Consider the following 17,249-nt stretch of genomic DNA (forward strand, 5'->3'; position numbering starts at 1 on the left):
CAAAAACGTTTACCTTGTTATCTGCTATTGTTATAAAAGGAAAATTCTCTAAGGCACCAAAACAAAGCAGAAGCAAACTCGAAAGAGAAAAGAGCAACGAAAGAATAAAAAAGCCACAAGAAAGCAAAAGCACACCAAGTGTTTGAGTAAATGCTCTCAATAGTATTCAATTACTATGAATGATTACAATTGAGTGATTACAAATCAGAGGGAAGGCCTCTATTTATAGTTAAACTCCCCCAAATCTAACAGTACAGATCAAATTACATCAATGATTGATATTAGTGTCTATCTATAAGATGAGAGTCCTAAAGGATTTAAACTCTATACATCTTTATCCCTTAGGATTTATAATAATTATCCTGGTAACTCAAGTTTTACTAGAGTGTTTCACTGGACCACTAAATCGAAGATATGGATTCGAACACGTTAAAATGTATCTGCCCTCCTATTAAATGGTTCGGAAAAGGTTATCAATAGTTTTAGACATCCTAGAAAAAAACAATAGAAAAGACAAACATTTCATTGTCCAAAGTCAAAGTGTCACGGGCCGTGAATCAAAGCTCATGACAAGTACATACAAATCGTCTTATAAAGGTCGATTAATTAAATGAGATTAATTTAATTCATTTAAATTGATTTAATTCGTGAAATACATAAAAATATTTATCTACTTAAAATTTTAGTGATCTAATAAAATACTTCAGAGTTTGGAGTCCTTGAACATTCACATCTTATAAATACACACAGATGAAAGTGTGAAACTCCACTATAAATAAATATTTTCCTTAAATAATAAAATACTTTTTCACAGCATTTAACCAAAAGCCGAACGCAAGCGGAGTTTTCACTTCTCAAAATGGCTTAGTTTCTGTAATATCCAAAGGAAACTAACCGTTATCTATTGTCATCTTCGTCATCATCAATCATTCATCATCCACTCAAAATCTATGGCAGTAACCCAAAATTTCCAGACCCTAAGAATGGACTATCTATCAATCTCTTCGGCACTATCTTTTTATAGAAAACCAGCTCAACTTAAAGGCACCCTTGCCGAGCTAAAGCCCCCACTCGTCTCTTTACAAGACGAAACTCCCCTCAAACCCATCGTCCCCAAAACCACTTCCAAGCAACGCCCTTTCACCGTCACTTACCTCATAAACTCATGCGGTCTTTCCTTAGAGTCCGCCATTTCAGTTTCTGACAAGGTACAGTTCCAGTCCCCAGAGAGACCCGACTCGGTTCTAACCCTTTTGAGAAACTACGGCTTCTCCAAAACCCAGATCTCAAATCTCATCAGGAAGCGCCCCATGCTCCTATTGTCCCACCCCGAGAATACCCTTTTGCCAAAGCTCGAATTTTTTCAGTCTATTGGGTTGTCAAGCAATGAGCTTGCCAGGACTTTGTCTTCAGACCCCACCCTTTTGACTCGAAGCTTGGAGAACCAAATTATGCCCACTTACGACTTCCTCAAGAGCGTATTGTTATCTGATGAGAAAATCGTTGCTGCTTTGAAGCGTACGACATGGGTTTTTTTAGAAGATCCCTCGAAGAACCTTATGCCCAACGTTACTTATTTGAGAGAATCAGGTGTGCCTCAGAGCTGCGTTTCCCTTTTATTGACTCATTTCCCCGAGGCGGTGATGCAAAAGCATGAACCCTTTGTTGAAACGGTGAGAGAGGTTAAGGAAATGGGGTTTGATCCAAAGAAATCCACGTTTGTGCTAGCGGTTCACGCCCTTTCAGGGAAAGGCAACAAGTCCATATGGGAAAGGTGTTATGAGGTGTACAAGAGATGGGGTTGGAGCAATGATGATATTCTATCAGCATTTAGGAAACACCCTCATTCCATGATGTTGTCAGAGAAGAAAATCATGAAGAGCATGGGTTATTTTGTGAATGAGATGGGGTGGGCATCCAGGGCCATAGCTGAATGCCCTGTGGTACTGTTTTTCAGCTTGGAGAAGAGGATCATCCCCAGGTGTTCGGTTTTCCAGGTTTTGTTGTCAAAGGGATTGATAAAAGAAGGTTTCAGCTTAACCACTGTGTTGTTGCCTGTTGAGAAGCGTTTCTTGGAGAGGTTTGTGATGAGATACCAGGAGGAAGTGCCTGAATTGTTGAGTGTGTATCAAGGCAAGGTCAAACTTGAGGGATTATGATCAATTTACTTTCATTGTATCAAATTAGTTCACCAGCGGAACTTGCATCATGTATATAGTGCCTCTTGATTTCATTTGTTTTTAATTATTTATTCTAATTGTTACCTGTAGACACGGTTTAGTTCATAAATCTTTTGGGATTCGGAATAGAGACTTTACAAATAAAGCCCGACGATTTCTATTGCTGTTATTTTAGATGTATACGGTTACCATTATCTACTTTCCCAATGTAGCACCAGGCGGGATGTTAACTGGTATGTATTATCTTATGAGAACAAAGTATGGTGTAGATCGAAGAGGTATCTTTAAAAGTATTTGCTCCAAGGTCTAACCTAGAATTTCGAATTTTATGACATGTTGGGGATCTCGTATGAAATTTATCCACGACTGAAGCGTATCTTAATGCCCGAAATTAATTACAACTCTAGATTTTCTTCTAGCTCAAACAGAGGAACTTAGATTATTTGCATTTTCCCCTTGTGATTTCAGTGAGGGTTAAACAGGCATATATATAAAGTTCAATATACATGTGTATCATATGCAGGTTAGCTTCAGTTCCTCTGCAAAATCTAAGATTAAAAACATGGTTTGTTGGGGAAGAAGATTTCGTTGCAGAATGAGGTCTCTCAGTTTAATGAGTATGATGAAACTTTTATCCTGTAATTCTGAAATGACTGCATTTTTTATTTCGAGGATTGGATTTTTGTCGTTGACATGGAATCAAAATGGTGGGTTTTGAAATGGACAACTTATGTGTAAGCTGCAAAGTGTTCTCAGTTTGGAGTTTGTTGATGCGCAGAACATTACATGAGTCGCGTTCGCAAAGCTCTTGAGCGGCCATGGTTTAGCGTCTCTAATCTTCGAACTTCTTTTTACTGAAGTTGTGTTGCTCCAATCGACTTTAGAGTGTGAAAATTTAACCTCTCGGCTCTTGAAATTAAATTTTAACAGTTTAAATAATTTTTTTTAGAAAATTTAAGAGGTTTAATGACTGTCTAAAAGATATTAAGTGATTTAATTAAAAATTTCAAAATTTTAAAAGTTTTAATCATAATTTTAAAAATTTAAACAAAACCTACATAAATTTTCGAAATTTTTGCGGCTAAGCCCTCAGCTCCCATTCACCCTGTTGTATATTAAAATTTTGAGAAGGGAAGGAATTTATTTACTTTGGTATAAATTTTTATACATTTTGTGATTAATATTTTAAGGATCCAATTGTTGAATTTATCGATATAATTATACTTGTTATGCATGTAATTTTTTAACCAATCCGATATTTCTATCATATTGATCTAAATTAAAATATTGTATATATTAATATTTATTAAACAACTGAATTTTTTACACAAAATAAATAGTTAAAAATTTTAAATTTACAACAAATTTGACATCAATGAACTATAGACACAAATACCAAAATTATAAATCAATTTTGATACAATTTGCAATGTTATATATCAACTTTAATTTGGTGTGTTTATATATATCAAACTTTAATTTTGGTGCAATTTTCACATTTCACTAACCAGTTATCTATGTGATACAATATTTCATTAAATCAAGTGTAAGCTATTGACATAACATTTTATTATATTTAAAAAAAGCAAATAAATTTAAATTATTTCCACTTAGATTAAAAAAAATCAGGGAGAAATTATTTTTTACTTTTCCACTCTACCAAAGTACATCCTATCGTTGAGTGTCAAAACTAACAATTTTTAGCCTCATTCCTAGTGCATATTTTGGGTGATTATATAGTTTTAATTGTGAATTATATACTCCTAATTCTTTATATTCATGTTTTGGTGCTTAATAGAGCACTTGGGAGCAATATGAGTGAAAAACGAGTAAAATTAGAACATTGGAGCAGTCCGAAAGCTAAACATGGGTAGTAGAGAACCACACGGGTTGACCACACGGCTATGTGAGCCACATAGGCATGTGTCAAAGGCTTGTGGATTTCGGGAACCAAGTGCGCTAACAACTGAAAGTTGCGATTCTTAGGTTTTTGGCACTTTAAGAAGGTATAAATAAGGAAATAAAAGAGTAGGGAAGCAATCGTCATAGAATAGCACGAAAATTACTCAAAGAACACCATTGGAGGTAATTTCCAAGCAATTCTCCATCAAGATTCAAGAGTCCAAGTTGATTTCCAAGGGAGTTATCATGAGTTTATTTTATTTTAGTGGTTATATTGTATTTTTTATGTTTGTTCTTACAAGTATGAACTAATTTTCTTAATACCTTGGTGAGATGAACCTTAGAACGAATTCTACTGTTTAATTTCTAGTTTTATGCAATAAAATCTTAGCTTCTTTGTTTTCAATTATTAATGCTTAATTGTTCTTGGGTTGATAATTCTAGAGTATTAATCCATGTTTGATATGCATCAGTAAAGGTTGAATAAACCCTTCTTGTGATTAGATCTTGCATAGTCGAATGCAGTTGTATGCAATCCTAGAAATTGGATGACATAAATCCACTAGGTTAGAACCAAATCTAATAGGGGAACCCATAGAGCGAATTAATGTGATAATAGGGGTTTTATTTAGAAAGAAATGTAAATAATCAACCTAAAGTTAGTTCCTTTTATGCTCGAAAGAGATATTAGCATAAGTTAGTGATTTCTACGGATCAAGGAAACTAAGGAAATAAATTGCATAAATTAGATTGAGAATTTTATATGAATTCTACGTGGATTCTTACCTAGGTATTGTTCTGTCAATCGATTGATATTTGATTATTTTCGTGTTTTATTCTCTAGTGCAATTGTTAGTTAATTTAAATAGTTTATTAATTAACCATTTGAATTGTTAGGTAAAATAATAGAAAGGCGATAATTACTAGTAATTGTAGTCCTCGAGGGAATGATATATGCGCTTACCATAGCTATACTATTAGTTGATAGGTGCACTTGCCTTAGTCAAATTATTAGTTAGTTTAGTGGACATCAAGTTTTTGGCGTCGTTTTTTATGACTAGAATATTAGGAAAATCTTATTTATGTTAATTTAGTCATTTTTATTTTATTTTATTTTTTAATATAATTTTGAGATATTGATTCATTTTTATTTGGGTTTTAACATGTTCTTTTTGTTTATGACTAGAGGCAATTCATTGGAACCAATAATTTTTTATAGTGAGATTGAAAGAACTACTCACAAAAATCGAAGAGAGGTTAGAGAAGCAAGGAAAAACCAACATCAAATTTTCATAGGTAATCAAGAGAAAGGAAACGTTATTGAAGAAACAAATCCTCCTCTGTTGACTATGCATGATTACGCCAAGCAAACTCTGACTGGGGTTGAGTTTAGTATCATTAGACCGACGGTTGCTACAAATAATTTTGAGATCAACCCGAATACTTCGGATGGTGCAATAGTATGTTCAATTTGATGGGTTAAAAGATGAAGATCCAAACATGTATCAAATGAATTTCTTAGAGATTTGTGATACTTTCAATATCAATGGTGCTTCTAATGATGACATACACCTCAGGTTATTCCCATTCTCTTTAAAAAACAGAGTGAAACAGTGGTTGAATTCACTTTCACAGGGTTCCATCACTACTTGGGCTCAGATGATAGAGAAGTTCTTGTTGAAGTATTTTCCACCAGCCAAGACTATCAAGTTGAGGAATGATATCTCTTCTTTTACTCAATTTTAGCTTGAGACACTTTATGACACATGGGAGAGATTTAAGAATCTGTTAAAAAGGTTCCCTCATCATGGTTTACCTTTGTGGCTACAAATTCAAACCTTCTATAATGGTTTAAATCCTTCAACTAGGCAAATGATCAATACAATAGTTGGGGGAACACTGAATAACGAAACACCTGAAGCAACCTAAGAGTATATTGAGGAAATGACATTGAATAATTATCAGTGGCAAGTTACGAGAGCAAAGCCTACCAAGGCATCTAGTCTTTTCATGTAGATGCAGTTACTATGTTGGGAAGTCAGATTGAAGCTCTTGGAAAAAAAATAGATGGTTTGAGTTTAAGGAAGTAGGTGACTCTTGTGATGCAATACGATGTGACTAGAGCGGTATGATTAGTCAGAAATGCTTACCTTTGATATCTAACATGGAGCATGAGTAAGTTGAGTATATGAGTAATAATTCCAGACCTCAGAATATCCATAGAAATACCTATAACACAGGATGGTGAAATCAACCAAGCTTTTCCTAGGGTGGTCAAGAGAATTAAAGATCACAACCCCTCTTGGTTTTCAACGGCCTCACTAATAAGAGAAGAAACTAGATCTTGAAGAGATATTGGTTAAATTCATTTGAATTTTCAGAATTAGATTTCAGAACACTGTAACAACTTTAAGGAATCAACATACATCTATTCAGGGTCCCGAGAATTAGATTGACCAACATGCTAAATTGGTTTCAGAAAGACTACAAGGCAGTTTACCCAGTAACACTGAAACCAATCCAAAAGGGCAAGTCAATGCTGTAACACCCCTTACCCGAGACCATTTCCGGAGTCGAGCACAAGGCGTTACTTGACTTAACTTACTAGTTTGAGGCATAAAAATTTGCTTTTAAAATTAATTTCACTATTTACAACAAAGTTGTCCAATCGCGTAGTAGTTACTAAATTAATTATAACTCGAGCTACGAAACTCAAAATTTAGATCCATAAATTTTCCCTGAAACTAGACTCATATATCTTCTTACCATAACTTTTTCAGAATTTTTGGTTCAGCCAATTAGTACAGTTTATTAGTTAAAGTCTTCCCTATTTCACTGTTCGACTGTCCTGACCTCTTGTCACTAAAATTCAATTTTCTCTTTGTATGATTTTAATATGGTCTTCTCACTTGTTTCTACAGAAAATAGACTCATTAAGGAATCTAGACATATAAATTAAAACTCGTAAATATTTTTTTTTACAATTTTTAATGATTTTCTAAAGTCAGAATAGGGGACTTCAGAAACTATTCTGACTCTGTCTCACTAAAATTCAAATATCTCATAATATAAAATTTCTTATTCTACACCGTTATTTTTATATGAAAATAGACTCAATAAGATTTAATTCTATCTGAAATCAGAAACCATTCTGACCCTGTCACTACTGCTATCTGAAATCTGTTTCATTGCAAATTTTTACTTTTTCACAATTTCTAGGTATAAACTATCACCTAGGCATACATAATACCAAACATATTCTTACTTAGCCATTTTAATAGCTAAACATTATCACATATTTACAAATCATCCTTTAGCATTATCATAAGGACCTACATTCAAAATGACTAAGTCCCTATACATGCCATAGTTCAACATTGATCATCATAAAATACCAAGTTGTTGTGGTTGATAGTGTGGACGCTCTCCGACGTCTTTAAGATCCCTGAAGTAGCTTTGCAATACTATAAAAGAAAGAAAAATAAAAGAAGTAAGCATAAAGCTTAGTAAGTTTACAAGTAAATAAATAACAACACTTAACACAAATAATTATACTCAAGTAACATGATCCCTAATTTCCTCTTTACTTAATCTTTTGCTCGTTCTCTTGCTTGTTTACTTAGCTAACTCATGATTATAACTTACTCTTCTCTTGCTGAAATGTTGATTCTTAATTGATAACATAATATGGTCTTAACTCTTATAACTCACCTGAATTTGCTATTTATGCTTTTACCTGAACTTTCATGGAACATAATTTGTTTACTATCCAGTCGAGCCACATTGGAATAATAAGGATACTTGGGTCGCTTTTCTGATAATAACATGCCAAAGCCATATCACAGACATGGTCTTACATGGGACGTTTCTTGTACTGCCAATGCCATATCCCATATATGGTCTTACATGGGAGTTCTCATATCGGTGCCCATGCCATGTCCCAGACATGGTCTTACGGGGACCTCTAATCTCGGTGCCAACGCCATGTCACAGACATGATTTTAGATGGGATGTCTCATCTCGGTGCCAACGCCATGTCCAAGACATGATCTTACATGGGACCTCATCCTCTTAATGTCATGACATTTGTATCCGATACATTTCAAAAGTTTCAACGGGACTTTTTAATACTAATTCTCTATTGTCTCATACTTGAGTCAACATCAAATAAATTCATGAACTAAATATATAATTCCTGTAAAATAACAACATTAATAATAATTATTGAAATATTACATTTATTTACCGTAAACTTACCTCGAAACAAAATATAGCCAAATCCACCCACTTAGTCTTCAACCTTATTCTTTCCTTTGTCTAACCTCGGATTCCGTTCTTCTTGATCTATAATAGCAAATTTAGTTTATTTAATACTCACATTTACCAAAACAACCCTCGACTCTAACTTTGGAAAAATTATGATTTTGCCCTTAAACTTTTAATAATTACACTTTTGCCCCAAAGCTCGAAAATTAAACTTCATCTCTTATTCTTATGTTTTATAACATGCTGAACATTTTTACGTTCAATAACAACATCAAATTCTTACTCTAACACTTGCTTATGAACATTAGGTATTTTACCGATTATGTCAATTTACTCGTTTTCACTTAAAATCGACTGGCAAAATTTGTTTAACATAATTTCTAGCTTCATATTCTATCATAAAACATCAAAATAAACATATTTCACCTATGGTTATTTTTCAAAATATAAACCCTAGGTTAAATTATTGCTAGAATAAGCTAAATCAAGTTACCGGGACTCCAAAAACGTAAAGAACATTAAGAACGGGGCTTGGGATCACTTACTATGGAGCTTGGAAGTTTGAAAACCCTAACCATGGCTTCTCCCTTGCTATTTTCGTTCATCATGGAGAAGATGAGCACATTTTGCCATCTTTTTCCCTTTTTAATTCATTTAATTACCGAATTACCAAAATGCCCCTAACTTAAAAATTTCCTATTTCACTTATCTCATTTCCATTTTTGTCCATAACTTAACCAATGGTCTAATTAGCATATAAGAACCTCCAATTTAAAGTTTCATAAAAATTGGACACCTCTAACATGTAGAACTCAACTTTTGCACTTTTTACAATTTAGTCCTTTTGACAAAATTGAGTGCCCAAACGTCAAAATTTTCGAACGAAATTTTTAAAAAATCATTCCGTGAAATCGTAGACTATAAAAATATAAGAAAAATAAATTTTTCCTCATCGGATTTGTGGTCCCAAAACCTCTGTTCCGACTAGGGCCAAAATCGGGATGTTACAAATGCAGTTACTTTAAGAAGTGGAAAGATGTTAACAGAGCCTAAAGAGAAGTTGAAACAAGAAGTTGTTGAGAATGATGATGGGGTTAAGGATAAAAAGAAAGGACAAAAGTCAATGCTTAGAGAATACAAACCAATAATCCCATACCCAACAAAGTTGAAAAAAGATTACATGGAAGAACAATTTGGTAAATTTCTTGAACTTTTTAAACAATTGTGTATTAAATTACCTTTTGTTGAAGATCTTTTGTAGATGACTAAGTATGCCAAATTTTTAAAGGACATTTTGACAAATAAAAAGAAGTTAGAGGAGATGTCCATTGTCGAGCTTAATGAAGAATATTCAACCATTATCCATAATAAAACTACTTACCAAGCTTAAGGATCTAGTGAGTTTTACTATCCCTTGTTTTATTGGTAGTTAATATGTTGAGAAAGCTTTAGCTGATTTAGGTGCTAGTATCAATGTAATTCCTTATAAAATGTTTAAGCAACTTGGTCTAGGGGAACCAAAGCCTACTAGGATGAACATCAACTACCTGAAATATCAATTAAGTATCCTAAGGGTATTATTGAGGATGTGCTTGTTGAAGTAGATAAATTTATATTTCCTCTTGACTTTGTGATATTTGACATGGACGAGGATGTTGTGGTACCTTTGATTTTAGGCTGACCTTTATTAGCCACTGCTAGAGTTGTTATCGATGTTGGTAATGGTAAACTGATACTGAAGGTAGGTGATGAAGATGTTACTCTTCAAAAAAGTAATGTTATGCGAGTTTCTAGTGAGTAAGATGATACTTTTTATTTTTTTAATTTTATTGATCATGTAGCTCAACATTCTTTACAGGAAATTACTTATGAAGACATGTTGGAATTGTGTCATGTTCAAGGTGATAGAAGTCAAGGAACAAGTTAAAAGAGAATCTTGCAGCTCAATGAGCTAGATGTGTGGCGAGCAAATGCTTATGAAAACTGAAGAATGTACAAGGAGTAACAAAGCAATGCCATGATGTTCATTTAAAGAGGACAAAATAATTCATAGTTGGAGACAAAGTGCTGCTAGAAAATTTAGAACTACAAATGTTCCTTGGAGAGCTTAAGTCAAGATGGTCGGGTCCATTTGTGGTAAAACACATGTTTCCATTTGGACAAATTGAGGTAACATGTCCTGAATATGACACGTTTAAGGTAAACAGTAATTGTCTCAAACTCTATATTGGTAGTGATGTTGATAATGGGAAAGAGGAGTTTAAATAAGTGCTTCTCGGGAGGCAACCCGTGTGTTTATCACTATTTATTTATTATTTTATTTATTGTATGTGCTGCATATTTTAATTTTATATTGATTTCTTTATTCCTTCATTTTTAGCTCTTTGTTTTTAAAAAAATGAATGATTTTGCTTGAACCATATGGGCTGAAGACATGGCCATGTGAGTCACATAGGCTAGCCACAAGGGCATGTGACCCACACAGCTTAATGACATGGTCGTGTGAATACTGGAAGGGGAACAAATGTGGAACCACACGATTCCCGAAAGGCACATAGTCTGGCGACATAGCCGTGTGAATATCGGAGTGACATTTTATTTTTTGCAAAATACACGTGGCCTAGAGAGACGAACACAAGTTGGCAACATTGCCGTGTGGACCACCTGGCCTGGCAACATGGTCGTGTGAAGACTGGAAAAGGGTTGTTTTTGGTTCCCGAGAGTTACACGGTTGTGTCCCCTATTTTTCAAAACTCACCATTTCATTTTCATTTTCATTTTAGTTTTTATTTTTTCTTTCTTTCTTTTTTCTTTTCCTTTTCTTTTTACATCCCCTTTGTTTCCTAAACCCTGACACCCTTTCTTCTCCTCCTCTTTTACTCCACCATTTATTTTTCTTTGTTCCCACTTTCTTCTTCTGTATTTCATTTTTTTCATTATATATTTTTCTTTGTTTTTTTAATTATTTTCTATTTTCTTATTTCTTTCTTTTTCTCTTTCCCTCCTCAATGCCGGCTCTTCTTCCCATCCCACTTTATTATTATTTTATTTTTCATTACATTTTTATTTGTTTTTATTTTGCTTTGTTTTTAGCTTTTTATGTTATTTTGTTTCCTTTTGGTTGTTGCAAGGATAATTGTACTTCACTACGGATCTCCAATGCTTCATCTATTCATCCCAATATAAGGTAGTTTCAGTTATTTCCTCACTTTATTATTTTATTTTGTTTATATCTTTGTTCGTACATTGAAGACAATACACATCTTAAGTGTGGGGAGGATTTTATACTTTCAATCGTCTTAGTACTTGAGTTTTTGCATGTTGCTTACACATTTTTCTTAATTTTTGCATGAGAGTTATCTTTTTCAAATCTAGAGTTTTGTTGATTCTACTTTGTGATAGTATTTATATTCGTATGCATTTTTTTATTTATACTTTAATTCATTAGAGAGTCAAGCATGATAAGTTGTTTTTAGAATAATTAACTTAAGTTTTCTCCCTGAACTTCATAATTTTCTTGAATATAACTTTACAAGTTTTGACATCAAAACCGTATTTTTTTGTGAGCTTTTGAGCCTGTAGAGCATCCATCCTTTGGTGCTCATTTTATTTTTTATTTTTGAGTGTGTCAACTAGGTTTGTTATTCTAGAACTTGCTTCGGTTATGCATGTCAAGACCAAATTAATTATTTGATATACTGAGATGATAGAAGCACTTAGGATTTAACCCATTTAACCTTTAAATAGCCTACCCATTTCATTGCTCACTAGTAAACCTCATTGAGTTTAATCCCTTTTTGTTTATTTATCACGTGTTCATTTTAATCCTTAAACCCCATTAATTTTGTGAATTACCATTTTATTGCTTTCTTTCGGTCGAGATTTGATTTTGGTAAGTTACCTAACTATGTTTGATCATTAGTATTGCTAAACTTTTCTTTGTGAAAATAAAAGAACAGAAATTTTGGGCTATTTTATTCAATTGAGATATCAGTTCTCTTGTTATAAGCCTTATTATCTTATTTGAGCTTAAATAATCACTATCATATGTTATATAAAAGCTCACTTCATTTCTTTGTTTCTCATTAATGTTAATTCTTTTCAACTCAACATCTTATTCTTTTGGTTTGTCAACTCATCAATTCATCTCTCAATGGTAATCACCTTTTATACCCTCCCATACCATTAACTTAAACCCCATTACAACCCTTGTTAAGACTATTGACTATATAGTGGTGGAGACTAGAGTTTTATCTCATATTTATAGTGGTTAGATTTTTAAGTAACCTTATGGTAATAACATTCCTCGTTTGACTATTGACTTGCCGTTAATTGTAATAGTAATTTAAATACGTTTCGACATTTAAGGAGCTTGTTTTCTAGTTATTTTAGTATTAATTATTTTATTTTCAGTACTTAGTACATAGTATTAAATATTAAGAAAATAAGTGCTTTTACACAACTTTGAGTGTTAGTGACCTATTAGGCCTACACGAGCCTTAGGTAGCTTTAATTTGTATAAGTGAGTATGCAGGATACTGAATTTAAGGCCCAATAGATTTAAGAACTTGGAACGAGTGATGCATAAGCTTTCTGAGCCGCTAGAAGATGAAACGAACCCAAGAACCCACAAAATGCATGTCATGTCGTGCCATGGCTTGTGTGTGGTGCAACATAAGACCGACGTGGAACCCAAGTATTTTGAGGCTATTTTCGTCCGCACAATCAACTTTATACGAAGACCTAGGATGTGTTGAAGACCTAATTTTGGCTGCTAACACTTCTATAAATAAAACCTTAGGGGTTTGATGTAACTAAGTCGTTTTAGACGCATCCAAAAACTCTCATACTTTAGGAATAGGATTTAAATTAAGTTTTCTTTTCTTTTCTTAAAATGCTTGTTCTTTTCTTTTGTAATCGATTTTGATCCTATATTTCTTTTATTCAATCAAATTTATTAAGTTTATTTTCCTTTTCAAGTGGTGAGATTCGTTATCTCAATCGAGAGATTCACTATTCCGCTCTTAATCAATACAAATCAAGATTATTTTACATCTCTTTTCTCTTTTGGTTTATTCGTGTTATTTACATGTCTATATAAATTGATTTTGAGATTATGAATACCATGAGTAACTAATTCACTTAGGGTAGATTAATGATTGGATGGGGAAGTGATTAATAGAGGATTAAGGGTTTTTCAATTAGATTAGCTGGTGTAAATTACATGTTCTTAAACCCTAGGCTTAACAACCTTAGGAAGTAATCAAAAGTTAAACGAGGTCGGGAGATAAGTTTGCTGAGTAAACCGTAATTTATCCTGGTTAAGAAAGTGAGGTTAGGAGATAAGCAAATATCAACCAATTAATTAATCAGTTAGAGGCCGAGAGGTAATAATTGGTTATTTAATAGTTAATCCACCCTAAAAACCGAATCCAAAGTTAATTACAACCCCTAAAACGAGTTAATCTTCCTTATTGGTTTAATTGGTTTAGTTGTTTATTTGTTTTATTTCTTATTTATTTTAGTTATTTGTTTCCCGATATTCATCTATTTTATTATTTATCATAACATAGAATTTAACCATTACTATTTAGACTTATTATTATAAAGAAGTTTTTAACAGATTTAATTTGTCCTCCCTTGGGTACGATTCTCGAAATACTTTCCTTTATTCTGTTGTAACACATTATTATAATACAATTTGACCTGTATACTTGTGGACATCACTGCTTTATTTCTTATATTTTTGGTTTAGTATTTTCCAGTCAAATGTTTGCAAGTTTGGCGATTGTCAAGTTGTTGGTGCCGTTGTCGGGGAGGTTTTGACATTAAATCTGAAAATATCTTTACAATTAATAAGATAAATAGGAAAGTTAAAGACTATAGATATGATATTTTATTTATTTTATTTTTAATTTTTAATTTCTTTTTAATTTGTAGGTTGTTTATGACCCGAAACGGAAGCACCCCAATTGAACCCTATCTAGATCCTGAGCAAACTATTAGGTGAAATCATCAATTGATGAGTACCAATCCATCTGTGGAAATTAATCCACCATGGGAGAATCCATTATATGAAGACCCATAAGAGCAACAAGAGAACATCCGTATAGAAGTCCCGATAGATCAAAGGACATTGTGCGAGTACGTTTTACCTACACTAAATATAGTGTAAGGCAATATCGAAAGCTCGATGATTAATGTCAATAGTTTCAAAATAAAGACAACTATGATCCAGATGACTTAGAATACACTGCAATTTAAAGGAAACATGGTGGAAGACCTGAACCAGTAATTGAAGTGGTTTCTACAACTCTACGACACCTTCAAGTACAATGGAGTATCCGATGATGTTGTGTGACTTCAGTTATTTTCATTTTCTTTGTGAAAGAATGCAACTGATTGGTTAGGCTCGTTAGAACCAGGTTCCATTACCATGTGGGACGATTGAGTGGAAAAATTTCTTCATATAATTTCCCAATTAGTAGAACCACTCAGCTTAGGTGTAAAATTGCTAATTTTAATCAATATGAAGGTAAGTCCCTTTACGAGGCATGAGAACATTTCAAGTCGATGCTAAGGAAGTGCCCATACCATGGATTACAAGCGTGGCTCCAAATTCAAGTATTTTACAATGGTGTTGATGGTAATATCAAATCTAGCTTAGATGGAGTGGCTAGAGGATCTATCATGTTCCACACTTATGAACGAGCCTATAAAATCATAAATGACATGACTATGAATTCATACATGTGGCCCAATAAGATTCACGTACAAATCGAAGCCTCCAACGGTAAAAGTTGTAAACGAAGATCATCAATACCAACAAATCTTAGAAAGCTTAACCATTTGGAGACAAGTGTCAAGCTGACAAGAGCGGAGCCATGTGTTTAAAACCAATCGAAGGAGGTGAGCTACATAGGTAATAGGGGTTGAGATCCTTATGCAAATATATACAACCCGATCGGAAGAATCATCCAAACCTCAAATGGGGAGGAAACCAATGAGGTGGAAACTAAATAAAAAATAGACCAAACCCTTATTACTAACCTCCACACTTACAGCAAAGATCTTTAGGTAATGACCATAGAAGGGGAGATGCAAACGATGAAGACGGCCATTCGACAAGTTTAAGCCACATACAGACGACTCAAATCTTGAATGGAGAGCCTTTGCGATCAGATGAGTCAGCTAATGATAATGTTTCAAAAGAAAAATGGCCAGAGAATCCCTAACACAAAGAATAATCCTCGAATAGATGAGAAAGAGCATGTAAATTCAATTGCTTTGCGATTGGGAAAAACACTTTAAAAATTGAAAACACTCACACATGAAGAGAAGAAGGTTCCTAAAGATGTGGACGAACCCATGGAAAAGGAAGAGCCCAATAAGTCGATCGAGGAGATAGCAGAATTGGTGCCTAATCTAGTAAATACAAAGTCGAGCCCCACGAAGGTACCATTCCTTACATGATTAGATAACAAGAAAAAGAGGGACTAGGTAGATTTCATAAATTTTTTTAATTTATTTAAATCCCTCAATATCAATTTACCGCTCTTAGCACTAATTGATAAAATCTTGAAATATGCCAAGTATTTAAAGGAAATCATGACAAGGCATAAAAAAGGGATAGTAGGTTGACATTGATGCCATGTGTAGTGCTTTAATAGCTAAAAAGATACTCTCGAAGTTAAAATATTCGGGTAGTTTCATGATTCCAATAGAGATAGGGGACTGACATTTCAAAAAAGCCCTATGCGATTTAGGGGCTAGCATAAACTTAATGCTCGTATCGATCTATCAAAAAATCAGACTTGAAGATCTTAAAGATACCTCTATAACACTACAATTAACTTAACGATCTTTGGTACATCTAAAAGGTTTGCTAAAGGATGTATTGGTCAAGGTACGAAGATTTATAATTTCTATCAACTTTGTATTCCTTGATTTTGAAGAAGATCGAGAACCATCGATCTTGAACAAAAAACGCTTCTAATGAAAATTGATGGCGAAATAAAAGTGTTCAAGTGTGGTCACGATTCTCAAAAGGAAGGACTAGTTAGGGAAGAGTGTTATGTTCTATTTGATTTAATCCCTAATTGCCTCAATCAAAGGTATGTTTCAAGTTGTGCAAGTGCAGGTAAGTGAAATGCAAGAGAACGGGACAAAGGGAGAGATCCTAAAAGGAATGGAATCGATTGAAAGGCCAACTATAGCCGTAAGAGACAAATGAAGTTTAAGGAACTACCAGATAAGTCCGGTAGTGCAACATAATTTCTAAACCATCGAACTTTAATTAATTTGTAAATATTGTAGATTCGTTTTATTTTTTATTTGTAGTTAGACTTTAGGATTAGTATTCTTTTATTTGATGTTAGAATTAGAAGAAATTAGGGTTCCAGAAAGAATGAAAGAGCTAGATGTTAGTTGGGGGCAAGTATGGACAATTGAAGGCCTTTAACAAATCCCGAAGAAGTCAAAGCCATGTCTTCACATAAAAAACCCATGGTGTGACTCACACAGCTCAACCCTAAAAATCTAAGAAGTCATTATCGTGTCGCACCATACAAATTCTATGACGTGACACACCCACTTCGAAGCAAAAATAAAGGGTAAAATTTTACCTCGTGTCGCACTATGCCTTCTCTATGGCGCAACATACTGGCCATTTTTGGAAACTTTCTATTCGTGTTTCGACATGATCTTTAGAGATATTACCCAAGTTTGTATGGCAAGTAAAACCCTAGACAACTTCTATATATTGTCCTTAGCAGCAGTTGCATTGTCCAAGCCTTTGTAAATAACCAAACACCCTTCGTTACCTTATTCTTCGAGATCTTGCAAATTCTTTTCCTTTCAATTGTTACATAGTCCTAAAATGATGAGGAGAAACCTTTCAGA

At 33.7% G+C, this 17,249-nt stretch overlaps 1 protein-coding gene and 2 non-coding genes across 3 annotated transcripts; 1 reads left to right on the top strand and 2 right to left on the bottom strand.

Moving 5' to 3' along the window:
* Positions 1-819: 819 nt before the first annotated feature.
* LOC105791428 (transcription termination factor MTERF8, chloroplastic) lies at positions 820-2,349 on the top strand. Its single transcript, XM_012619493.2, has one exon. It carries the CDS (start codon positions 951-953, stop codon positions 2,157-2,159), a length of 1,209 nt encoding a protein of 402 aa, XP_012474947.1. The 5' UTR covers positions 820-950; the 3' UTR covers positions 2,160-2,349.
* A 3,440-nt stretch (positions 2,350-5,789) lies between these two features.
* On the bottom strand, positions 5,790-5,896 carry LOC128032141 (small nucleolar RNA R71). The gene has a single exon (XR_008188270.1). It is a non-coding gene; the product is annotated as a small nucleolar RNA R71 (small nucleolar RNA).
* An 8,948-nt stretch (positions 5,897-14,844) lies between these two features.
* Positions 14,845-14,950, bottom strand: LOC128032268 (small nucleolar RNA R71). Its single transcript, XR_008188396.1, has one exon. It is a non-coding gene; the product is annotated as a small nucleolar RNA R71 (small nucleolar RNA).
* Positions 14,951-17,249: the final 2,299 nt, after the last annotated feature.

The sequence above is a fragment of the Gossypium raimondii genome, chromosome 8 (assembly GCF_025698545.1).
Source record: "Gossypium raimondii isolate GPD5lz chromosome 8, ASM2569854v1, whole genome shotgun sequence".
Lineage (NCBI taxonomy): Eukaryota > Viridiplantae > Streptophyta > Magnoliopsida > Malvales > Malvaceae > Gossypium > Gossypium raimondii.